The sequence below is a fragment of the Schistocerca nitens genome, chromosome 5 (assembly GCF_023898315.1).
Source record: "Schistocerca nitens isolate TAMUIC-IGC-003100 chromosome 5, iqSchNite1.1, whole genome shotgun sequence".
Lineage (NCBI taxonomy): Eukaryota > Metazoa > Arthropoda > Insecta > Orthoptera > Acrididae > Schistocerca > Schistocerca nitens.
In genome coordinates this window covers 443,477,162-443,503,942 of record NC_064618.1, presented here as the reverse complement: position 1 = coordinate 443,503,942, position 26,781 = coordinate 443,477,162, and the positions used below count along the sequence as shown (strand labels likewise).

General features: G+C 42.8%; 2 protein-coding genes across 3 annotated transcripts in view; one reads left to right on the top strand and one right to left on the bottom strand.

Moving 5' to 3' along the window:
- The window catches only part of LOC126260515 (putative uncharacterized protein DDB_G0271982), a gene marked incomplete at its 5' end in the record, with an annotated part of 9,070 nt that extends 1,542 nt beyond the window's left edge, over positions 1-7,528 (top strand). Inside the window, one exon of the mRNA XM_049957848.1 lies at positions 7,524-7,528. Within this exon, the coding sequence (XP_049813805.1) occupies positions 7,524-7,528 (5 nt within the window). The remainder of the gene's footprint in view (positions 1-7,523) is intronic.
- Positions 7,417-26,781, bottom strand: part of LOC126259446 (uncharacterized) — a 369,777-nt gene continuing 350,412 nt past the window's right edge. For both annotated transcript variants that reach the window (XM_049956263.1, XM_049956264.1), the window contains exon 4: positions 7,417-9,024. In XM_049956263.1, the coding sequence (XP_049812220.1) occupies positions 8,539-9,024 (486 nt within the window). In that variant the 3' untranslated portion in view covers positions 7,417-8,538. The remainder of the gene's footprint in view (positions 9,025-26,781) is intronic.

Below are 26,781 nucleotides of genomic sequence, written 5' to 3'. Positions count from 1 at the left end.
TGCCTTTCGGCTTCCTCTCATTGTGTCTGGGCTGTCTTGTCTAGACACAACATATTTGGCGACGACGATTTAACGGTCGTATTGCTCTAATTTACTTGTGTCATGGCTTCGCCACAATCTCCAGATGAACTGTCCGAATTTTATCGCTTGCAGAATCAGCAGACGCAGGCGTTATTGGATGCCCTTGGACAGCTCGTCCAGGGTCAACGTGCACTGCAAAAAGACGCGGCCGCCGCCGCTCCACCGCTACTGCAGTCACAACATGCAGTTGCACCACCTTTTCGTCCATATGATGCGGCGATGGAAAGCTGCACAGAGTGGTCTCGCCAATTTGGATTCCATCTCGCCGCCTACAGAATTCAAGGTAATGAGCGGCAGCCTCACTTATTGTCATGTGTCGGCGTCCAGACGTACCGTGTGATAGTGAAATTTTTTCCCCGACGCGACGTAGCAACTCAGTCCTACGACGAAATTTTGTCTGCATTAGATGCATATTTCAAGGAATCGGTCAATGTAGTTGCAAAAAGGTATACGTTCTTTCGTACAAAACGTACGGCCGGTCAAACTAATCGGGAGTGGGTTGCAACTTTGCAAGGCCTTACAAGGGATTGTGCTTTTGAGTGTGAATGTGGACTCCCTTATTCAGATACTATGGTACGTGATGCAATTGCACAGAACGTTTCTGATGTTCGTATACCGGAGCAAATTTTGAAACTAGTCAATCCCTCCCTTCAACAAGTGATAGACATATTGGATAGGCAAGACACACTTGACTTTGCTCAGGCATCTTTTGAAACTTTGCCAGCCGTGTGTCACATTAGTCGGCCCGCCGGGCGAGCTGTACGGGACAGTAAACAGCCCTCGCGCTCGTCCGCGCAGCTGCCGCCTAGCCCTCCGCCACGTGTCCCGCGCCAGCACGCAAATGCAGTGAAATCATGCCTGCGGTGTTCAACCAGACATTCACGTGCGAATTGCCCATCGTGCCAAGCTGTTTGCTTTTTCTGTAATAAACGAGGACATGTTCAGAGTGTTTGCCAGAAAAAGCTCAGATCGGACACTAACAACCATTCCAGGCCCTTTGCTTCGCGCCGGAATCGGAATCGACCCAAGAATACTCAGGCTCGTGAACCTTCGGCCATGGACATTCATGTAGTTAATTCCACTCCGCCCAGTGCCGCTCTCTCTAAAAGTGACCGTGTGCGTCCCACAAAAAGTGTGCGTCGACGTCGCCGGAAATCACGTCAATTAGCAAGTGATTCTGTACCAGTGTCTGCTCAAATTGCACGAGGCAGTCGCTCTTGTCGTCAGCAGGACAATAAACTTTTTGTGGACTTGGACATTCTTGGCCACGTGATACCATTCCAGCTCGATACCGGAGCTGCGGTTTCCTTGATCAATAAAGACACGTACGAACAACTGGGCACACCTCCCTTGCATGCCGCAAATGTTAAGTTAGTTATTCAGGTCAGAATATCCCTGTGTTAGGACAGTGCAGCCTTCTTGCAACATACAAGGGACAAACAAAACTTGTGTCTTTTTACGTCCTTCGTTCTTCTTCTGCTGTGAACTTGTTTGGTTTGGATTTATTTCAGTTGTTTAACTTGTCTATAGTCAATCAGGTCCTATCAGTGAACCAGACTGTGCCTTCAGCCAGTGTTTCTAGTCTATGTGAAGAATTTGCAGACATTTTTGCACTGGGCCTTGGTTGCGCTAAGAACTATAAAGCACATTTGGAACTGAAAGTAAACGTGCAACCGAAATTTTTCAGAGCGCGCAATGTTCCCCACGCATTGCGTGATGAGGTCGCAAGAACCTTACACGATTTTGAATCACAAGGTGTGATTGAACGTGTGCAGGCTTCTCTCTGGGCATCACCCTTAGTAATTTTGCCAAAACCTTCCAGAAAATTGAGGCTTTGTGTGGACTTCAAGGCAACGGTGAATCCACAACTAGTGATTGCAACTTTTCCTTTACCCCGCCCGGAAGATCTTTTTGACAAACTGTGCCCGGGTAAATATTTTTCGAAGTTGGACCTAGCAGATGCGTACTTGCAAATACCAGTGGACGACGAATCCCAGCGCGTCTTGGTGGTTAACACGCATCTTGGTTTGTATCGATTCAAAAGACTGCCATTCGGGTGTGCGTCCGCCCCTGCATTGATTCAGCAATATCTGCAAACTGTTTGTGCGTCGGTCCCTACTGCAGCAAACTATCTGGACGATATTGTGATCTCCGGAAAGACGGAAGAAGAACATTTAGCCAACCTCCGAACATTATTTCAGGTCTTGCGACAAAATGGCCTTCGCTTGCGGAAGGACAAATGTGTGTTTTTTGCTCGCGACTTACCCTATCTGGGACATGTAATCAATGCCCAAGGCATACATCCTAGTCCAGAGCACCTCCGTGCCATACAAGACTTGCCTTCGCCGCAGAATTTGAAGCAGCTACAGAGTGTGCTGGGAAAAGTTAACTATTATCATAAACATATCCCACATGCCTCTTCCATTTCAGCTCCGCTTCATCGCTTACGCCGTAAAGGTGTTCCGTTCGTCTGGACGATGGAATGCGAACGCGCCTTTCGCCAGTTGAAATCGGCGTTGCTTTCAAATACTTGCCTTACGCCATTCGATCCCCAGAAACCCCTTTTGTTGATGGTAGATGCAACGGATTTCGGGATCGGTGCTGTGCTTGCACACAAAGATGGTTCACACGATCGCCCTATTGCCTTTGCGTCCAAATTGCTCTCGTCTGCGCAAAGAAATTATTCACAGATAGAGAGAGAAGCTTTGGCTCTCGTCTTTGGTGTTACTAAGTTCCATGATTTCTTGTATGGTCGTCACTTTACCATCATCACAGACCACAAACCTTTGACATCGCTTTTTCATCCGAACAAGCCTGGACCTCCACGTACAGCGCAGAAATTCATTCGCTGGTCAATTTTCCTCTCGCAGTACCGCTACGATATCTTGTATCGGTCCACTGCTAAGCACGGAAACGCCGATGCGTTGTCCCGTTTGCCTGTTGCTGAGGATAGAGCATTCGATTCTTCCGAACTTGCTTGCATGTTCATTGATGCGGAAACCGATGACGTGGTCGAATCGTTTCCGATTGATTTTCGTCGTGTAGCTACAGCCACAGCTGCTGACCCTGTCCTTGCTACCGTTTTGCGTTTTGTTGCCACGCAATGGCCCTTGTCAAAGTCACGGATCGAGGATCCGTTGGTTCACCGATTTTTTTGCTCACAAGGAGAGACTTTTTGTTCGACGTGGTGTTTTGCTGTTGCGTTCTGATAATGATCAGTCCAGGGTCGTCGTCCAATGTTCGTTACAGTCCTCTGTCTTACAGCTTCTCCACCAAGGACATTGGGTTATAGTGAGAACGAAACAACTTGCTCGTCAGCACAGTACTTGGTTCGGATTCGATGCCGCAATTACGCATATGTGCTCTTCTTGCATGGTGTGTGCCGAACAACAACCAGCACCACCGCGGAAATTCTTTGCATGGCCAAAAGCCACTTCCCCTTGGCAACGCTTACATATCGATTTTGCTGGTCCATTCTGGAATGCTCGATGGTTGGTTGTGGTAGATTCATTCAGTAATTTTCCTTTTGTTGTGCGGATGTCTTCCACGACGTCATCTGCCACCATTCAAGCGTTATCTACTATCTTTTGCATTGAAGGTCTTCCACAGACTATTGTTTCCGACAATGGCCCACAATTCATGTCCGCAGAATTTCAGTCATTCTGCAAGGCCAATGGTATTCAACATCTGACATCCGCGCCGTTTTCGCCCCAGTCAAACGGTGCCGCTGAACGATTGGTCCGGACTTTCAAGTCGCAGATGTTGAAGTTGAAAGAGTCGCATTCTCGGGTGGACGCGTTATTGCTCTTTTTGTCCACGTATCGCTCTCAGCCCCGAGATGGTCGCTCGCCGGCTGAGTTGCTCCACGGTCGTCCTCATCGAACCTTGACGTCTTTGCTACATCCGCCGCATCAGGTTCCTGTGCAGCGGCAGCCACCTGCTTTTGCTCCAGGCGACGTTGTATACTATCGCAACTATCGAGGTTCACGGCGTTGGCTCGCAGGGCGCATTCTTCGCTGCCTCGGCCGCGCTATGTATCTGGTTTTGGGGGCCTCTGGTGAGGTGCGTCGGCATCTCAATCAGCTGCGCCTCTGTCGTCGCACGGGTTCTGCCGCTCCCCGTCTGCTTTCAGCGACGGTGCCGTCCGGTCGGCGCCCTGGGGACCCATCTACTGGCTCGCCTCATCCCCAGGTGTTACCGACGCTGCCTTCCATTTTGCCCCATGGCGACGCGCCGCAGCCGCCTGTTCTCCCGCCGGCGACGCCCACAGTGGACGCTTCGCTGCAGCCGCCAAGCGCCTCCCTGGGTCACGCGCCGCCGATCGCTTCCCGTCACCAGCTGTCCTCCGACATGGAACCCTTGCCCGCTCTGGACCAGATGTCTTCGCCCGTCGGGTACCCCGACGCGATGGAGGTCGACCCTACGGCCCCTCCTGTCTCTTTACGGGCGCATACACCGCATGTTGGCGTGCACCCTGGACTAGGTTTTCAGGCGTTTCCTAGCTCCTCTCGGACCGAATGGCCGGGTGCGTGTGGCACAGCCTCGCCTGTTGGTAGGCTCCCCACCTCGTCGCATACGTCAACATGGGGTCCTCCCCACGGCGGGCGGAAGCCTTATAACACAACCGTACGCCGATTTGCGGGGGAGGAATGTGGTGTCACCGCCAGACACCACACTTGCTAGGTGGTATCCTTTAAATCGGCCGCGGTCCATTAGTATACGTCGGACCCGCGTGTCGCCACTGTCAGTAATTGCAGACCGAGCGCCACCACACGGCAGGTCTAGAGAGACGTTCTGGCACTCGCCCCAGTTGTACAGCCGACTTTGCCTGAGATGGATTACTGACAAATACGCTCTCATTTGCCGAGACGATAGTTAGCATAGCCTTCAGCTACATTTGCTACGACCTAGCAAGGCGCCGTATTCAATTGATATTGAGATTCTGTTAATGTATCATCAAGAGCGATGTTCTACAAATGTGGATTAAAGTTAAGTATTCCAGAAGCTACGTACTTTTCTTTATAGCATTCATTACGTATCCTGTTTCAGACCTCACGCCAGCCTGCGTGAGTTTAAGCGCGTGCCTTTCGGCTTCCTCTCATTGTGTCTAGGCTGTCTTGTCTAGACAACATATAAACTTTTGTATCCAGCATTTCTGAACAGATTGCACTGATCTCTTTCAGTGCCAATGCTCTTCACTGATTTCATGCTCAATAGCTCCATTTATTTCAGCTCAGTTAATGTGATTCAATGGGAGCGACACTATGTAAACAGCATCCATCGAAGTCAGAAATATAAAGGCTTGATTGTAGTGTGACTGTCGAGCAGAACATTATTTTGTCTTACTTTTTATTGTAGTTGACCCTAAAGAAGCACTTGATATCTACACTACTGGCCATTAAAATTGCTACACCAGGAAGACGTGCTACAGACGCGAAATTTAACCGACAGGACGAAGATGCTGTGATATGCAAATGATTAGCTTTTCAGAGCATTCAGACAAGGTTGGCGCCGGTGGCGACACCTGCAACGTGATGACATGAGGAAGGTTTCCAACAGATTTCTCAGCAGTTGACCGGAGTTGCCTGGTGGAACGTTGTGATGCCTCGTTTAAGGAGGAGAAATGCGTACCATCATGATTCCGACTTTGATAAAGGTCGGATTGTAGCCTATCGCGATTGCGGTTTATCATATCGCGACATTGCTGCTCGCGTTGGTCGAGATCCAATAACTGTTAGCAGAATATGGAATCTGAGGGTTCAGGAGGGTAATACGGAACGCCGTGCTGGATCCCAACGGCCTCGTATCACTAGCAGTCGAGATGACAGGCATCTTATCCGCATGGCTGTAGCGGATCGTGCAGCCACGTCTCGATCCCTGAGTTAACAGATGGGGACGTTTGCAAGACAACAACCATCTGCACGAACAGTTCGACGACGTTTGCAGCAGCATGGACTATCAGCTCTGAGACCATGGCTGCGGTTACCGTTGACGCTGCATCACAGACAGGAGCGCCTGCTATGGTGTACTCAACGACGAACCTGGGTGCACGAATGGCAAAACTTCATTTTTTCGGATGAATCCAGATTCTGTTTACAGCATCATGATGGTCGCATCCGTTTTTGGCGACATCGCAGTGAACGCACATTGGGAGCGTGTATTCGTCATCGCCATACTGGCGTATCACCCTGCGTGACGGTACGAGGTGCTATTGGTTACACGTTTCGGTCACCTCTTGTTCGTATTGACGGAACTTTGAAGAGTGGACGTTACCTTTCAGATGTGTTACGACCCGTGGCACTACCCTTCATTCGATCCCTGCGAAACCCTTCATTTCAGCAGGATAATGCTCGACCGCATGCTGCAGGTCCTGTACGGGCCTTTCTGGATACAGAAAATGTTCGACTGCTGCCCTGGCCAGCACATTCTCCAGATCTCTCACCAATTGAAAACGTCTGGTCAATGGTGGCCGAGCAACTGGCTCGTCACAATACGCCATTCACTACTCTTGATGAACTGTGGTATCGTGTGGAAGCCGCATGGGCAGCTGTACCTGTACACGCCATCCAAGCTCTGACTCAATGCCCATGCGTATGAAGGCAGTCATTACGGCCAGAGGATTTCTCACAATCTGTGCACCCAAATTGCGTGAAAATGTAATCACATTTCAGTTGTATAATATATTTGTTCAATGAATACCCGTTTATCATCTGCATTTCTTCTTGGTGTAGCTATTTTAATGGCCAGTAGTGCATATGATCTCAGTGCATTCCGTTCTGATACCCTAGAAATGCATCTAGTTTCCTGATATTTTCGGATTTTGTCTTTTTCCTTGCTGAATGGAAATAGCAACGTAAAGATGAGTTTCTAAAGTGCACCAGTGCTACCAAGACTGTTTTGTGAGGTGTAGAGTACATAGTTATGGTGTTATCGCTACAGTAACTTGTCCACTCTGCTGAAGGCCTCTTTGTACCTTGGCTAGGACACAGGAAACATACATTTGGTTTATATTTCGTTTCTTTTCACATCATTGTTTGCCTTGAGAGAGGAACATGGCACTGTTTTCAGAAGAATTTCTTCACAATTTTAACCACAGCATATCGTGTGATCGCTCTACTAAGATATTGGTACTCCTGTTTGTTGAAGATTTAGAGGTGCATAATGCAGTAATAAATCGGTACATGGTGTCAGCATAAACCACGAAAAGGTTTGTTCACTGACTTGCATCCTCTTAGTTGCTATGAAATTGCTTCTCACTGACTGCCAATGGTATCCTTCGCCATGACAAGAATGCAGTAACTGAAGTTTGCATCCTGACATAATTTATACAAATAATTACAATTACTGGACTAGATTTTTTATTCGTTTAAGTGCCATATTATCTAGATTATCATATAATGTTTGAAAATTCCAGTTGTTTAAATTTACAATGCGTGTTTCAGCATGATATACATTTTATCGGACAATGAAAAAAAAAAAGTTTTTACAGAGAAATTGCAAAAGCTTACAGTATGCTTGAATCTTCAAGGGATCGTCTTATCTAAGTGCTGTACAATCAATTCATAGAAGACAAAAGACATCATCCGACATTTAGAATTTGGACAAGTGTTATAGTAATTACAGTTTCATGACAGTAATGTATGTTTGAATATCAAAAATTGTACCGGAGAAGTAAAAGGGCAACGCGAGAGCGACAAAAACTTTTGTCGAAATTTAAATAATAATCTGTGTACACTCGCTCTCACGGTTTTGTATGTCTTAATATTTCATTAAGAAATAAATCATTTCTTCGCAAGTTTGGATCGGAACAAATACGACTGAAAATAAAAGAGAGATCCAACGTTCTTAATTAGCAGTTAGAAACTTACGAATAACTTCATGTTTTATGTAATTTTCGATAAAAGTAATCCATCTGTCTACTTTGCAATTCATAATTATTTTGTACAATATTGATAAACCCATTGAGATGATTTTATTTTAAACACAAACTTGTGAAATGTTTTGTGTATTCAGTACATAATAAAAAATCTTCCTACGTATGGAAAATATTGTACGATTTTGCGAACATCACGTTCGTTGTTGAGCGTTTATTTAAGCTACAAACTACTGTACTATCTGAGACTTTGCGCGATCGTTGTACTCTATTTTCTCAGAGATTGTTACAGTCCGATATTCCGCCACTGTTTTCTGCCGTCTCTTACGAAACGCAAAGAACCGTTGAGGCGCCGAAAAGAAAGGTAAGACAACATTATGAGCGAGAAAGCTGCGGATGCAGATCTGAAGTAACCGTCGAAGCGTGGTCTCAATAAATACAAAATATACGTTCGGCTACCATTCTACAATATTGTCTGCACAAAATGCGATAAACGGATATGCGTCAACTGGAAACGTCCTCAAAATCCCGCAGACACCTGTCGGTGCCTCAAGAAACTGTCTGGAGCGGTGGGAGCTCGCGCGTTACACCCTGCTCTCTCGTATGTCGCCCGGCTCGTAATCTTCCTCCGCCTCCGCTATCGTCGCAGTGAGCGGCTGCGCCTCCGGCTGGCGGCTGTCAGCCTCCGGCGGGGGGCCGTTAGGTGCCAGGCACTCCTCTTCGCCACCACCTCCGGTGTCGCCATCGCCGCCTCCGCCGTCGCTGCCACCGCCTCTGCTAGCGACGCGAAACTCGCGCATCTCGATCTGGCGGAGGATCTCGTCGTAGGAGGGTGGCAGGTCCGCCATGTCGAAGCAGCCGAAGATGGACTCGTAGGTGGGCGGCGGGTGCAGCGAGATGGTGGGCGAGCCGGCGCCGTCCTTGCTGAGCGTCTCGGTGTCGACCTCGAGCACGCTGGGTGTGCTGCTCGCCGCCAAACTGGACGGCGTGCGCGGCGGGTGCTGCTGCCGCTGCTGCGCGCGCACCACGTTCTCGCCCAGCTCTATCAGGTCCAGGCCGCTCGTGTCAGCCTGCGGACAAACGAGGACACGGCTTATGCTGGATCATAGGACAGTTCAAAAATTAATCTTACAAATGCTGTTTTGAAACATTCTTCTAGATCAGAGAGACCCGCCTAACCGAGCAGACACTCCCCCTCCCCACCCCCATCCCCACGCGACCATGTGAGCGTACTACTTCGACCATTGACACTATAGTTCAATTCTTTTATCTTGGCAGTTAGCGCATACCCGCCCAGAGCGCGGGAGATTGCTGCGTTGCCAATTGCACGCGCCAAGAGAAGCAGCACCATAGTATAGTTCGCAAACTTACGTTTAGGGGGGAGCGCGCAGTTTATGAAGTAAAGCCACCACTGCCGCATTAACCCTTTCGCTGCTACAGAGACGTGCTACCCGCATTCCGCGATGTGCGCGATTTTGTAGTCATGCACTGCTTGCCTGTGCAGACACATGGTGTTTGGACTGTTTTGACACACTATCATTCGATTTCACAAACACTATTTGGCCCAAAAATTAGATTTTTACACATCTGCTTGACTGATACCTTCCCCCCATAAGTGACAATTTTGTTTCAATTTTCAACGCAGTTATTGTGCAGCATTAGATGCAGTAAACCACTGCACGAAATTTTGAAGAGTTTGCAGAGGTAAAAGTCCATAGCTTATACTTTCCATATGGTCGATTTTAGTTGCCACTAGAAATTTCAAAAAATAACATTCAAACGAATAAAATTCATGAATTAAGACACTTCGATATTGTTTTTAAATAAAGAAAATATTAAGCACCGATTAAGGTTTGAACTCAGAAACTTTCACTTGGCAGCCACACACTTTAACCATTATGCTAACGCAGCTTGTCATTCAATGCATCTCCCAGAGGACTTTAAAATTTCACGCAAAATACCGACAAACACTGTTGGTATGATTATCAATTACTCACGTTCCGTCGAAGTACAATAGGAAATAAACAATTACCGCTGTTCTTTACTGCGAAAAAGCGGTTAGTGAGAATGATACAAACACCTTTCCTTGCTATCGCCAGAATTAGGAGGCTTATTGCTGGTTTGTTTTAATTAATAGAATATGAAGCAATTGGTAGAAAGAATGCTTTTCCAAACTTCCTAAAAAAGAAAGTCTCCTGTCAAGACATTTATTTTGTTCAATTACTTTATTTATGACTCAACATTTCTAAAACTGAAGACACGCGTCCGTGCTCTGCACTGCAGTCGAGGTCTGGCAACGTCGTTCTCTGTTCATTGGCTGACTGTTTTGTGACGTCAGATGCGCAGAACGAACCTAAACTCGGCCGCCGTCATAAATGACGCGCACTTTAGTAGACGGGCCTTGCTGTGCAGAAGCTATAGGGTTGGTGTGGCTCCAACATAAACCACGTGACTGTTGGCAAATCGTGGCGGGATTTCAAATCAGCGGTCTGCCATCCTACGTTTGTATCGTATTTTCTCCACATTTCTCAATTGACTGTGAAACGCCTCCAACAGAAATTACTTTTCTATTTGCGAAAAACTATGGTTCAAAATGGCTCTGAGCACTATAGGACTCAACTTCTGAGGTCATTAGTCCCCTAGAACTTAGAACTAGTTAAACCTAACTAACCTAAGGACATCACAAACATCCATGCCCGAGGCAGGATTCGAACCTGCGACCGTAGCGGTCTTGCGGTTCCAGACTGCAGCGCCTTTAACCGCACGGCCACTTCGGCCGGCTGCGAAAAACTATGCCAGACCTACATTTTGACCTGGATTTGTTCACATTACCATTTATAAAATCTAACAAATACATCGAACGCCACTCTGGTGGGCAGTGGGACGAAATTACTATAAACTATCAATTATCAATTAAAGTAAAATGTCTTTAAAATTCTTTTAAACAAAAGAATGGGCTCGTGTCAAAACTTTAAACACTGGATTCGCCGCGTTTTGAGCTCCAGTCACTTATAAAAGAAAATGGAATATGGGAATTATGTCAACTATAGGTGCCAAAATTGTCGACTTTAGGAGCAGGTCCATTTTAGAGTATCAATTTTAGGTGCGCTTCAAAGATTCAGTTTCCAATATTTTTAAAAAAGTTTAAACTATCAGTTTAAAAAAATGATAGTTTAGATGAAAGGTGAGACTGAAGTTTTTCCGTTTCAGGGCCTGTATCCAAAGCTGCCTTCGGTTTTTTCATCCTTAGGGAACCTATGAGTAGTAACGAGAAACAGTTATACTTACATCTCTGACAGAATTATCAAAGATACTTTCCAAAATGTAATATGAGTGACTTTACAGGCATCACTTTCAACACTTTAATTTACGCAATACTCTATTTCAAGTGTAAAAAACATATAAAAGTCAATTCAGAAGATTTCAATAAACGCATCTGCACTATCATAGAAACATTTACACGTGAAATGTAATGCCATTTCCCCAGACAAAACGCCGAGTACAGCCATAAGCGCAACACGAAACAACCATGTTTTGCCAACATTCACGGGACTTCAGCCCAGAGGTGTAGGGGCCACGAAAGTGACGTCAGGGCCAGTCTATTATATTTATGGTCGGAGGCGTACTGTCATATCGCTGGCTTAGTTGTGGAGTATCTTTGCGGGCAGCTCCGTCTGCAGAGTCGAGCGCGGGACACGGAACTGTTACGTTGTGTAGAGTGTAACTCTGCATGTGAGAGATATTGTTAGTTTGGAAGTTGAGGTGTTGCTACAAGTGCTATTACAGTAAAGTGATAAAATAAGTGTGCCGGCAGGTGTGGCCGTGCGGTTAAAGGCGCTTCAGTCTGGAACCGCGTGACCGCTACGGTCGCAGGTTCGAATCCTGCCTCGGGCATGGATGTGTGTGATGTCCTTAGGTTAGTTAGGTTTAATTAGTTCTAAGTTCTAGGCGACTGATGACCTCAGAAGTTAAGTCGCATAGTGCTCAGAGCCATTTGAACCCCATAAAATAAGTAAACGATTCAGAGGAAAGTGCGGTCAAGAAGTAATTTAAAAATGTGCAGTGCTGCTGATAACGTATTTGTGTATCCTCTCGTTGCGTGTCGAACCGTACCGTTTTCGGTCTCCAAGAATGAACTAATGTGAATCAGTAATACTATTTACCACAAAAGAGCATTTAAGTGCCAGTGTCTTGTAGCGAGCGCGAGGACGTGCGTTCGATCATCGTGTTTCCGCATTATCAACAATCAGCCGCGCCACGACGGTTACATGCACGCTCGTACAAGTGAGAACTGAGGACTGAAAAATTAACTTTACGAGCAGTGTTATATCATTACTAGTGACAGGGAGGACTATTACCAGATATCTGTATGCGTGACGAGCGTAAGAACTTTCGTGCGATCATTCGGCTTCCGCATCATCAACAATCACCCGCCTCGTGTCGGTTACGCGTACGCTCGCCAGAATGATATTGTGGACAGATAATCATCAGGACTGTCAATTGGGATAAACATTTACGACTTAGAGTGTAAACAGTGCAACCTGTAATTTCCATATCGTCTCAGAATATAGATATTCATACCAGACGTAGAACAGTGTTGTGCTTAACGTTGAGTGGCTCCCCTTACTCGCTTGCATGTTTCGATAGGTAATTTCAGGAAAGCCAACAGCAGTGTGGAGCAGGACAATACGACTGCCGCGGGATCATCAGGTACGTGGTGTGAACAGGGCGCACGGTCAAGCAATGGTTCGAAACGACAAACAGTTTAAAAAGAATTCCCCACCAAATTGTACTCCCGGGCGTGTTACAACCACACGGACCCGGCCCCTATCATGTGGCTTTTTATGGGAAACTTTTACCAACTGAGCTACTCTGGTGTCCAAAATTAAAGCAACAAACGGAAATTTAAGGTTCCGATAATTTTGCCACAGACACTATAAACAGTTGATAGTATAGTAGAAACAATGTAAAGAATACAGAACGTAATCAACTGCAACATGTTTAACGGTAGACAAAAATTTTCTTCGTTTTCTTCCAACTTAAGTGATTTGCACACACATTCCGAAAACTGGTTAATGTGACCAGTACAGCATGTGACCACCTATGGCAGCAATACAGGCATGACAGCGACGCGGCATGCTGGGAATGATACGAATCTCATGTTGAGACAGCAGTACCCATTCTTCCTGCAGAGCTGCTCACAAGTCAGAGTGGTTAGTGAATGCTAACGTGATGCAATGATGCAACCCGTCTCCCTAGAGAATCTATGGGATTCAAACTGACAGAGCGAGCAGGCCATGCTATGCGTGCAGTATTTTCCGTTTCCAAGAAAAGATCAACCCGTGTCTATGAGGTCGGGCATTATCGTCCATCAGCACGTAGTTGGGGCCCACAGCACCTCACAACAACCGCACATGAGGTCTCAAGATCTCGCCGCGGTACCTTACGGCATTTAAACCTTGACGATTCAACAGCACAATTTCATGAAGAGGTGTTCGAGTAGTCACCATAATCTCCACCCACACCATTAGGGATCCTCCTCGAAGTCGGTTTCCGGAATAGTGTTCCATGTTCCCCCAGGTGCGAATCCGTCGAGTCACTCTCCGGGCCAAATCGGGACTTATCTGTGAAACATTTTCCCACTGTTCGACCGTCCACGAGGCATGTTGATGACTCCATTCCCGACGTTCCCTTCTGTGAAGCAGCGTCAGAGGTACACATACAGCAGTTTTCCGACATAGGCCACTGTCGAATCCTTCTGTAGACCGTTCGTTTAGATACAACACGTCCAGTGGATGCTGCGATATCAGATGCCAGTTGCCGTGCTGTACTAAGGCGGTACTGTCGTGCCCTTACAGCCGTGTAACGGTTCCCTTTTTGATGTCACACGTGGTCGGCCGTGCCCTGGTCTCTGGGATACCGTTTCGGTCTCTCTTAACTGTCGCTGCATCCGAGAAACAATAGAAAGATTCACATTAAGCTATCGTGCTACACCAGTTTGCGACTGTCTTGCTTCCATTCTTCCTACGGTCCTCCAAGGCAGAGAGTGGGTAGGCGTCTTCTTTGTGCCGTACTGTCTGTCTGTACACAGCGATTGTGGATGTGCGACTACCCGGCAAACACCACGCCGTTTTATAGGTGCCCTGATGTCATCGTTGGCGTGGTTGTGCGTTGAACGGAATGTCATCTTCCGCGCAGAACACGACAGTACGGGCATCTGTTGACCGTCTGTATGATTATGTAGTGAATTAGACACAGGACGGGAAAATAGCTGTTTGTTGCTTTCATTTTGGACAACTGTATACAGATGTGACTTGTGACATACTAGCAACGTCATTTCTACCAGTTCCTCATATCTACTTCTCAAATGGCTACAGACCAATTATGCATACTCCACTGGACTAGCACTCTTGGAGTGAGGAAGATATTGGAGAAATGCCGTGGCCAGAACATTGGGTGCTGTTTCCTGGATCGATCTTTCATTTTGCAGTGGAATATGCGCTATTTAACTTTCTGGCAGGTTAGTATTGTGTGCTGAGCCTTAGACTAATCTGAAATCTTGTGTTTGTATTAGTCTTAGCAAGTACGCGCACGGCTTCTGTAACCTTCGGACAGTTGGTGAGAGCTATTGCCAGAACTGAAATTGTGAGGGTAGGTCTTAAATTTTGTATCGATATCTGATTCCTAGATGGTGTTTCAGAAAGATTCATCCAATTTCACGAAACAGTATCTTTTGCATGGGTAAAAATTTAAAATTTATCCCAACTTTCTGTCTTCATCGCTGTAGAAGATGGAGCCTTGTGAAATCAGATGAATCTTATTGAAATATCTATTTTATTACGAGTCTCGTTCATCATCCCAATAGTAGAGTTAGGATACGTAAGGAGTTTGTTTGTTGTTCTTTTGTAAAGTTTATAGTAATGAATTTTTTACTAAATTTACGAAAACGAATATAGAAGAGTAATATAATAAATTCAAGTTAATTCCCATACAGACGTACGCAACTTCTTGCTACATGTAAATAAATATTATGCATCTCACAAGCATGATATTTTATATTTATGCCGAGACTCAAAAGGCCTCTTGGCAAAACAAAATATACAGCATGCTCATTTACGCTGAGAAATTCATCAATTGAGTAAAATTGTTTTTTTGATTCAGATATTCGTTGCTGGAAGAGCACAAAAGTCCCAATCTGGCACACAATTTTAATTGGATAGAAAGTTTCAGAATAGGGCCGATTGCGCTACAGAATAAACGATTCGGTTCAAGAAATGTTGCCTTAAACAGTGGCTAAGCCATTTCTTTGGAACAGCGCTTCTACCTGGAGTGGTAATCCAGCAAGGTGCGCAGTTTGTAAGTTTGGAAGACGTTAGTGCGCTGCGGAGGTGGGTCAAGTGATTAGACAACTGTTGCAAAATGCGTGAAGATCTTTTTGCCAGACGTTGGTGGCAAGACTGGCAGCTGGTTCTCAGCATAAGTAAATGTAATCGATTGTGCATATTTAGAAATAGATAAGCTACTAAATTTACGTGACACGGGGAAACGCACTTGACTTGATATTTTCTTTTGAATGCTATTTTACTTTTTTAAAATCAAAGCACATTACACGAGATGAATTGCGTCACAGCATCTCGGACAAGGAAGAGTCAAGAGTGCATGTTCTATGCTTATCACAATGTAAGGAGTTTGCACCCGATGGACAGTACCGGCTGACAAGCCTCAGCAGAAAGTCTGAGATTGGGCTGCTCTTTAGTGCTCCTCTGGATAGCCTTTAGGGCCTATACAATTTTCGTGCACTGCGTTTAATATTTGAAGATATGATGGTCTGGCAGACGGTTTATCAGACATCCAAGGTAGTACAAAAGCATCAAAATTGAGCGACTGGTTTTGTCTGTTCTCCAAGCAGTAGGACTCTATGGCATTGGTCCCTTACTTAGTTTGCATTTATCGTGAATCCCAAAGTGCCAAGCGACTGGAAAGAAGCGCAGGTGACTCCTGTGTATAAGAAGGGTAAAAGAACGGACCCACAAAATTACAGACCAATATCCCTAACATCGGTTTGCAGCAGAATCCTTCAACATATTCTCAGTTCGAATATAATACATTTTGGTGAGACCGTGAAGCTTACGTCCACGGACCAAGCGGGTTTTAGAAAGCATCGCTAGTGCGAAACTCAGCTTGCCCTTTTCTAACATGGCATACTGCGAACTATAGATGAAGTACAACAGGCAGATTCCACATTTATAGATTTCCGAAAAACTATTTGACATAGTACCCCGCTGCAGACTTTACGAAGGTACGAGCACATGATGAAACATGTCTATTGCAAGTTTGTTATTTGCATTTCTAGAATTTGTACGTACTGTGGATGTCTCAGACACTATGCGACACTTGACTCTTATTATTCGCGCGCAGTCTTTGGTCAGAGTAGTTATGTCGCTGGAAGACGTGCTTGTTTTTGTCATTTCTGCTGGGCAGCAAGGAGCGCGGGAGTTCTATCGTAAGGCATTAGTGAGACACGCCGAGCAGAGGGCTCGTGGCAGTGTAGACGTGAAGTTAAATGCATCTGCGTTTAACTAAAAATTAATTGTATTTGACTATTGTGAAACAGGGGAGAACGATTTTATTAGTGATTTAGAATGAAAAGAGTATGAAGAGGAATGAAGGTAATATTTTTATTTATTGGCACTGCAGTTCGTAGTTATGTTTCATTGTTTAATGAGACATCCATATCGAGGAACCTTAGAATTTTCATTAGATTGAGTAATTTTCATAACAAGGTATTTTCATGGTTATTAATGATTTGTCCAACATTGGTGAGAGTGAGAATTTATCATCAATGTTACCTTTTGTCAATGTTGATGACAACATGAATTTCATACAAATGATATATCAGACAATTTAAAAACAGTTTGTTAAAGGAATATTTCACCTGAGAGCATTGTCCACACCTTCGATACAAATCATTCTTATTTAGTGTATAAAATAGTTCACTTTTTGTCTGGAGCATTGCACTAATCTCTTAGCAACTGAACTGTAGTTAGAAATTTGCAGCCGGCACACAGAGAGCAACAGGCACCGCGTTTCCAAGAAATTACTTTACGAGGTAAGATACTTCCATTTCAGGATCAGTTTGCTGCAAAAATTATCAACGCCAGGGGCCATTTCATTATTATTTTTATTATTATTATTATTATTATTATTATTCTTTACTTTCTCAGACCTTAAGTCTGGTTAAAAATGGAAAGTGATGCAGACCTTGATCAAGCGTCACTTCCTTTTAACTGTATGGTATGTGTTATATTGCATTTAGGAACTTTCGGGTAATTGAACATGTATCAATAATTACTGATTTCTGTAGTTGTATATATAAGTTTGGATGTAGCTGTATTGCATTGATGTACTGGTGGATATTGTGTGGTATGACTCCTGTAGTTGATAGTATAATTGGTATGATGTCAACTTTATCCTGATGCCACATGTCTTTGACTTCCTCAGCCAGTTGGATGTATTTTTCAATTTTTTCTCCTGTTTTCTTCTGTATATTTGTTGGATTGGGTATGGATATTTCGATTAGTTGTGTTAATTTCTTCTTTTTATTGGTGAGTATGTGAGGTTTGTTATGTGGTGTTGTTTTATCTGTTATAATGGTTCTGTTCCAGTATAATTTGAACTCATCATTCTCCAGTACACTTTGTGGTGCATACTTGTATGTGGGAACGTGTTTTATAAGTTTATGTTGTAAGGCAAGCTGTTGATGTATTATTTTTGCTACATTGTCATGTCTTCTGGGGTATTCTGTATTTGCTAGTATTGTACATCCGCTTGTGATGTGATCTACTGTTTCTATTTGTTGTTTGCAAAGTCTGCATTTATCTGTTGTGGTATTGGGATCTTTAATAATATGCTTGCTGTAATATCTGGTGTTTATTGTTTGATCCTGTATTGCAATCATGAATCCTTCCATCTCACTGTATAAATTGCCTTTTCTTAGCCATGTGTTGGATGCGTCTTGATCGATGTGTGGCTGTGTTAAATGATACGGGTGCTTGCCATGTAGTGTTTTCTTTTTCCAATTTACTTTCTTTGTATCTGTTGATATGTGATCTAAAGGGTTGTAAAAGTGGTTATGAAATTGCAATGGTGTAGCCGATGTATTTATATGAGTGATTGCTTTGTGTATTTTGCTAGTTTCTGCTCGTTCTAGAAAGAATTTTCTTAAATTCTCTACCTGTCCATAATGTAGGTTTTTTATGTCGATAAATCCCCTTCCTCCTTCCTTTCTGCTTAATGTGAATCTTTCTGTTGCTGAATGTATGTGATGTATTCTATATTTGTGGCATTGTGATCGTGTAAGTGTATTGAGCACTTCCAGGTCTGTGTTACTCCATTTTACTACTCCAAATGAGTAGGTCAATATTGGTATAGCATAAGTATTTATAGCTTTTGTCTTGTTTCTTGCTGTCAATTCTGTTTTCAGTATTTTTGTTAGTCTTTGTCTATATTTTTCTTTTAGTTCTTCTTTAATATTTGTATTATCTATTCCTATTTTTTGTCTGTATCCTAGATATTTATAGGCATCTGTTTTTTCCATCGCTTCTATGCAATCGCTGTGGTTATCAAGTATGTAATCTTCTTGTTTAGTGTGTTTTCCCTTGACAATGCTATTTTTCTTACATTTGTCTGTTCCAAAAGCCATATTTATATCATTGCTGAATACTTCTGTTATCTTTAGTAATTGGTTGAGTTGTTGATTTGTTGCTGCCAGTAGTTTTAGATCATCCATGTATAGCAAATGTGTGGGTATGTTCCAGTAATATTGTATCCATAATTTGTATTATTTAGCATGTTGGATAGTGGGTTCAGAGCAAGGCAGAACCAGAAAGGACTTAATGAGTCTCCTTGGTATATTCCACGCTTAATCTGTATTGGCTGTGATGTGATATTATTTGAATTTGTTTGGATATTAAGTGAGGTTTTCCAATTTTTCATTACTATGTTTAGGAACTGTATCAATTTAGGATCTACTTTGTATATTTCCAATATTTGTAGTAACCATGAGTGGGGTACACTATCAAAAGCTTTTTGGTAATCAATGTATGCATAGTGTAGTGACCTTTGTGTAGTTTTAGCTTGATATGTCACCTCTGCATCTATTATCAGTTGCTCTTTACATCCTCGTGCTCCTTTGCAGCAGCCTTTTTGTTCTTCATTTATAATTTTGTTCTGTGTTGTATGTGTCATTAATTTCTGTGTAATGACTGAAGTTAATATTTTGTATATTGTTGGTAGGCATGTTGTGGGGCGATATTTTGCTGGGTTTGCTGTGTCTGCTTGATCTTTATGTTTCAGATAAGTTATTCCATGTGTAAGTGTATCAGGGAATGTGTATGGGTCTGCAATGTAACTGTTAATTTAGTTGGATTTGAATGTGTTGAGGTGAACTTCTTTAGCCAAAAATTTGCTATTTTATCTTTTCCAGGGGCTTTCCAATTGTGAGTAGAATTAATTGCTTGGGTGACTTCATGTTGCAAAATTATCACTTCAGGCATTTGTGGTATCATCTTGTATGTGTGTGTTTCTGCTTGTATCCACCGTGCATGCCTGTTATGTTGTACCGGGTTTGACCATATGTTGCTCCAGAAGTGTTCCATGTCTGTTATGTTTGGTGGATTGTCTATTTTAATGTGTGTGTTATCTATTGTCTGGTAAAATTTCTTTTGGTTTGTGTTGAATGTTTGGTTTTGTTTCCTTCTATTTTCACTTTTTTTGTATCTTCTAAGTCGTCTGGCCAATGCTTGTAATTTCTGTTTTTCATCTAATTGCTCTATCGCTTCTTGTTGTGAGATTTTACCTAACCTTTTTCGTTTTTTCTGACATTTCATTTCTTATAAATTGTGTTAGCCGTCCGATGTCCTTTCTCAGTTTTTCTATTCTGATCTGTAGCCTGTGTTGCCATGCTGGTTTTGTGGGTTTCTTCTGTGTGTTGGTTGGTTCTGATCTCTGCCTAGTGTGTATATTTAGTGTAGTGAGTGCTCCTATATAAACCAGTAGTTGTTACTCTTTCATAGTTGTGTTTTCATTTATTTTGTTGTGTGTGATTGTGTTGATAGTTTTTATTGTTGTTTCGACTTGTGGGTTATTTGGCGGTCTTTGCAAGAATGGTCTAATGTCTGCATTTGTGTCTTTGTATTCTATATATGTCAGCTGAAATTTTTCTTCTATATCTAACATGTGTGTCACTTTTGTGTTCTATTTGTGCTTGTGCTGGTGGCTGTCTTAAGATTTCGTTTTCCTCTGATTGTTTAATTAATGCGTGTTGTTCTTTGTTTGTTTGCTCTGGGATGTTTGAGTCCATTACTGTATTTTCTTCTTCTTCTGATTGCACATTATTTTGTTCCAGTATTTGTTGTACTTGTTGTTTGATGTTTTCTAATTCTGACTGGGGTATCCTGATATTTTTGATTATTACACGGATCTGATCAGCTAGTCGCTGTTCTGTTAAAAATTTTAATTCTGGGTATCTGGTAATAAATGCTGTGTATACTTGTGATCTGTATCCAGTTGTGTTGGTTCCTAGGTTTGTTGCTCGGTAATAACAGAACATGAGGTGTCGATTAACTTCATCTGACCATCTCATCCTCTGTCTTTGTTTTCCTTCTAGGGTGGTTGCAGGAAGCATATCCTGCAAAACACCTCTATTTGGATTTAAATCATTTTCGAGTTGGCTAGCAGTGTCGTTACCATTGTGGGCGGGCATAGGGTTCAAGTGTCGTCCCCGACCATGACGGCGCTTGTCCGAGGCTTCTTTAGTTCTGTCCTGAACCAACTAATCACTCTAAAAGGGGGATTAACCCTATTAGTGGCTTTTTTCTTTTCGTCGCCTTTTACGACTGGCAGAACATACCGGAGGCCTATTCTTTTCCCGGGCCTCCACGGGGAATATTATTATTATTATTATTATTATTATTATTATTATTAGGCAGATTATTAACGCACAGGGACTACTTTGCTTAGAGAAATTAATCGTTAAGTTCAGGATTGAATCAGTTTTCACATTTAAAAAAATGATAAAATAGGGCTGATGTTGTATTCTCGCAGGCAGATGTATTTGTTTCCTCTCACACGCAATGTTCTAACACGTCATTAATAATGTGATCGTCGACGCAGTCACGTTGTTTAAATATCTAGGTGTACCGCTGCAAAGCGATATGAAATGGAAGAACCCTGTGAGGACTGTGGTAAAAAAGCCGAATGGTCGACTTCGGTTTATTGGGTGAATTTCAGGAAAGTGTTGTTTATCTGTAAAGGAGACCGCACATAGGACACTAGTGTAACCTACTGGTGAGTACTGCTAGAGTTTGGGATCCGTACCAGTTCGAATTGAAGGACGACATCGAAGCAATTCAAAGGCGGGCGGCTGGATTTGTTCATGGTAGTTTGGAACAACGCGCAGGTGTTACGGAGATGCTTCGGGAACTCAGATGGGCGTCAGTGGAAGGAAGGCGACGTTCTTTTCGAGATCCTCCTGAGAAACGAGATAGTATGCTGCTTTGTGGGATGGGTAGACTGAGCGCTACATTTTCGAAACAACTGACACACTGTCTCCTTCTTTCTTCGGCACCTCTAAGGGTCCTGCAATGAATGAGGCACTGCCCTCTTATTCTGAAAGATGGAATTCAAATTACCGTGCGGCCGTTCTGATTTAGGTTTTCCATTACTTCCGTAAATCGATTAACGCGGATACGCGAAGGCTTCGTTTGGGAAGGACGCTGTCAATTACCTTCCTAGTTCTTGGCCTATCCGAGAATGAGCTCCATCTATACTAACCTCAACAACACGTTAAATCCCAGTCAATTTCTTTCCTTTTTCCATCGATCTTCGTTGTCCACCGATGTCTGATTTTCCCTCAGATTCGACGCGTGAGGTGACATTTTGACTATAGCGTGTCACTCAAGTCTCAAATTTTGAAAACTTTGCGTTACGAAAATTCCTTTGTAAGAGACACTCCACTATTCTTATATCATCTAAATGTCTTAGCTACACGGTGAAAATGGCTTTAAAATAGCTGTTTGGTCACAGAGTAATAGCCACAGGATTTTTCTGGGCCCATATATTATCGTTCATTAAACGAACCCGTTTTCAGATGACCTAGTGACAAATTGGCAACACAATTATTCTTTTTACAGTCTTTTAAGTTACACAAGTGTCAGAGGATCTATGCTGAAACATGGTTGAACAACAAGGATATTGCTGTTCAGTCATGTTTTAACACAGGTCCTTTTTAAAACACTTGTGTAAATTTGCAAAATTATAAAAAATTGTTACCAATTTGTTAACAGGTCATCTGAAGATGGGCAGAGCCCGAAACGCATAATAAATAAAAACATCTTGTGACTATTTTGTTGCGATCAAACAGCTGTTTTAAAGCTATTTTCATCATTGTAACCACAATAGTTGCGCGCCTCTACTACAACTTTCAGTCACGTCTGTTGTGTTAGCTAAATGCCCACACTGCACATTTAACGGGATGTCGTTACCTCTGTCTGCGAGAGGAAGCAAACTTAATGCTTGCTAAGTGACAAGAGCGCAATGTTAGTTCACGTTATGTCAAAACAACTGAAATGTTAAAATAGTGACTGTAGAATTCAGGGTGTTTCAAGAATGTTTCAGAAGAGTGTGTTTTAAATGGGTGAAGCAGGAACTTCGGAATTTTAACATGTGAACTACGAGTAAATGTTGACTTTGGCGCCATTCAAGCTGCTGGATCATGTGGTCGGCGGTGGGAGGCTCCCTAATTCAGCATATTCGCTCGCGCGTTAATTATCCGATGCGCGTCGAGTCGAAATGACGATAACGCAGCAACAAAAGGCTGTGTGTTCTCCATTGCAACAGGTGCAATTCAATTACAAGTGTGCGGCATTACTTTCCTCAACAATCTGATCTCGCACTGCAACACTGGCCTCCGAGATAGCCTGATTTCACGTAATGTGATTTTTATTTGGTAGATGGTTTGTAAAAGACGCTGTCTGTGTGCCTCCCACTCCAATAACTTTTGGTGTACTACGACGCCGCGTAGCAACAGCGGTGAAAGAATAACATTTGACATGCTCGCAAAAGTGTGGAACGAGTTTGACTATCATCTGCGTATTTCTCCTGCGTTCGGTATCGGGCACACTGAACATTTGCAAAATGTTCATGGAAACATAGATCCTAAATTAACTGTACAAAGTACATCCATGTTGAATGTGTATTCACGCAGAAAATATACCCTGTAAGATTGTATGGGTCTTTTGCCTTAGTCAAAATTTACGTAACTACCTTAATTCGTGTAGAAGATAGTCTTACGAAACAGGATGAATCTTTTTGGAACAGCGTATGTCATGAACAATACGAAACAAGACAACCACATTAATGAAAAAATTACTAGTTACACAAAACCAAATAGAATTATATCCAAGAAGGTTGAAAGGCAGTTCGTGGAGAGACAGAAATTTTAATGCGAAAGAAGGAAGAACGGTGATCAGTTTGTACCGATATCGTCAACTGCATATGAAGGAACAAATTTAAAATTAAGTCAACACATTTAAACGAGTGCACTTTGGAGCGAAAGTAAAACTTCTTGTACCGTGTCGAGAGGTGGGTAGCAGTGAAGATGGGAAATAATTTTCGACACAATAACAAACAATTGTCCTTCCTAAACGTTATTGCAGTTGAAAACATTCGTTTATTTAGTTTTTTGGTCAGCAATGATAGTGCGCAATGCAAAGTGAGGACCTAGCAACCTCACGACCCGCAATAGAACACAGATTTTGGTCACTAGAAGGGAAATGCTTTTAGATAGATTTAGACGAAAATGTGTGTTCAGTAACGTTGGAAGAAAGATTATAAAGAGCAGCGTAAAGTTACTATCAAATATTTCGGTTGGTGGTACAAAAATTATGAGTTGGCCAAACAAAACATAAAGAGCATTATTTCTAATTAATAAATGTAATTAACAAATATTAGTCTCCCAAGATGAATTGTCTGATGAACCACCACAGTTTGAAATAGCTTCCCAAACTGAACAAGTCCAGTGCAATATCTGTAGTTTCATCAAGAGAAAAGAAAATGGGCTTACTGAAACACGTGGTTTCAATACTTCATGTATAACAACTTTCTGCAGTAGCTTGCATTTTAATAAAATCTCCCTAGAAAGTACTAATGAAGCGAAGGTCCTAAACAACAACAACAAATACATGTAAGGCTGCTAAGGACGGATATAAAACGACTTTTCATTTTTATTTCCGTTGACTTCTTCGAAAGCTGTACGGATTTATAGAGCAATATCACTAACGTCCACCTGTTACAGAAATACGGAACACGTTTCAAGCTCATGTGTTACACGTTTTCTAAGAACGAAAAATCCTTTGTATAGCAATCAACACGGAACCGGCACTCAAACATCTTTTATAAGTCAGTTCGTTCTGTTCATTCACGAGATCCACCGCACTGTAGACAACGGCGCACTAGCCATCAGTGAACAAAATACGACTTCTCCAGTATCTGATCAGATTTGTGACTTGACTCGACTCAGGACTCCCAGCAGGTAGAACTCTACCTGCTGTTATTTACAGACTGAAATGGCAATTTCTGAAGTACGACTAAGGAATGTTAGAGGGGCGTTACTGTTTAAAGTGTGTAAATGATCTAGTGCTTAACTAAGGCTCCACTGTTTTCAGTCGATGTTGCTGTAGAGGAAATTTGTTTCGGCAGAAAACTGAGGAAAACCTGTGGGGTACCGAATAGAGATGCACGGACAGCCAACTGTCAGTGGCTGTAAATAAATGCCTCATTCTGCATAAATAGGCGGGGAGATTTATTAATGTTTGATTACACTAATGGGCAGTAACAACCTAGGATAACCGTGTCTGTAATGGTACGCTTATTTAGGCGAATTAATCAGCCGCCCAGAATTGCAACGAGGTAAGACGAATCTGGCGTAGAGCTGAACGCTTGTGGGGCCCGTCGCGGCAGGTCCAGCTAGGAGGCCGCTCCAAGCAAGCCAGGTCCAACGCCGTCAGCAAAGCACCAGAAGTGGGTAAATCCTAACGCTGGGAACCTAGACGACTGTTGCTAGCATGCCCTTTGTGCATGAGACAATGCTCTAAGAAATGGCAGAGCGTCAGACAATCAGAGATGACCGAGTTACAGCTCTTTTGAGATTCCACAATAGCTCTCAGTAAATATTAATGCAAATCTAAATACGTTTGTGAGCTCAGAAAAAGGAGGTGCATCCAATGACAATATTTCAGTATCTTTAAAATTACAGAAGCTAATATTTCACAGTGAATACACATTTACACAACGAACCTCTAAATTAACAACTTGTAATTGCTTCGTTCGATTTCAACAAACAATATCTTAGATGATAGCATTGCACTGCAGCTATCACCCCTGAAAGCTACCTACCTGTATTTTATTTACTGTTTTAAGACATCTTTTATATCTTTTTCATTATATAAACATTTGTCAGATTATCATATTTTCCGCATATGCGGTGTAAATGAACACAGCATCAATACCTCATTTTGTTACACTTTTGTTTTTATTTAATGAACAGTTTACCATTTTGATCGTAACTTTATTTAAATGTTGATTGACAGCGCTAATAAAAAGCTGTGCTAATTTAAAGGTGGTCAACTACATGTGTTAGCTGACAACAGCTGGAAAGATATTATAACGTATTACTTTAGTCCAAGAAGTGGTCAATTTAAATCAAATGATGTCTGTACAGCTTAAGGACGATTTATTTTTGGTGTGGATGGCCTTCAACCAATGGAGAAGCAGACCTGTCTAGAGAAATGTGAGAGATTCAGTCTTATAGGAGATTGTTTCTGGGCGGTGAACGTCTTGTACAATAGTCTAACTTTTGAAAGGACTTCATATTTCGAGAGTTCTGAAAGTGCTCCAGAGTAGGACAATTTTGCCCTTGATTTATGGAACTGGGAAATAGAGTATGTGGTTCTATTTTTTGTGTATCGTACGTGTTAATTTGAGAATTGTAATACTGAACTTTGAACTGGTGAATATTTCGTGTGCTGTAATAGCGAAATGGGCTTAGTTTTCACTTATCTTTGATGATTATTTAGTCTGGAGAATTTGCTACCATTCTTGTAATACTCTCAACGTAACTTGACTGCATTTCATTAGAGCATTTTCTGTCTGTGTACCGTAGGATTAGTCCCCGTTTAGATGCGATGTCATTTCTTGAATAAACAATATTCAGCATAATTCTCTGTCGTCTATACCAATTACAGACGCTAGGCTAGAACCCTTTTTGTTACATTATTTATTTATCTTTTGTTATATATTTCTGCATAGTTAATTCGCAGTTCTAGCCAATGCGTAGACAGACTGCAGGATCATAGCTGCAGGTTATTATTTGCAGCGAATTAACTGCGGGGCATTAAGGCAGATGAGCGCGGCTCAACCCGGTGACTGCATCGAGTTATTCTTTTTAAACAGAGCCTTGCACAGCCCCAGTACCTAAACTACGAGCAACCGGAGATAAAGACGCACCTGGTTAACTCTTATGGAGTGATGTTTGAAAGGTCAACTACACTTAGCAGTAACTATTAAGTATCGTCGCACGTCGAGAGCGACCTTAGGGTGAAATGACATAAAATTAGTTTTAGGAACAGCAGATGCCACGCTGGGACTCACTGGATCAAGGAACTCACCCTTGCTTGATATGACTCCCACAACGCTCGTTCGTCTGATTCTTGAGTATTGCTCGTCAATATAAGACTACCATTTAAGATTAATAAGAGACAGAAAGAGCA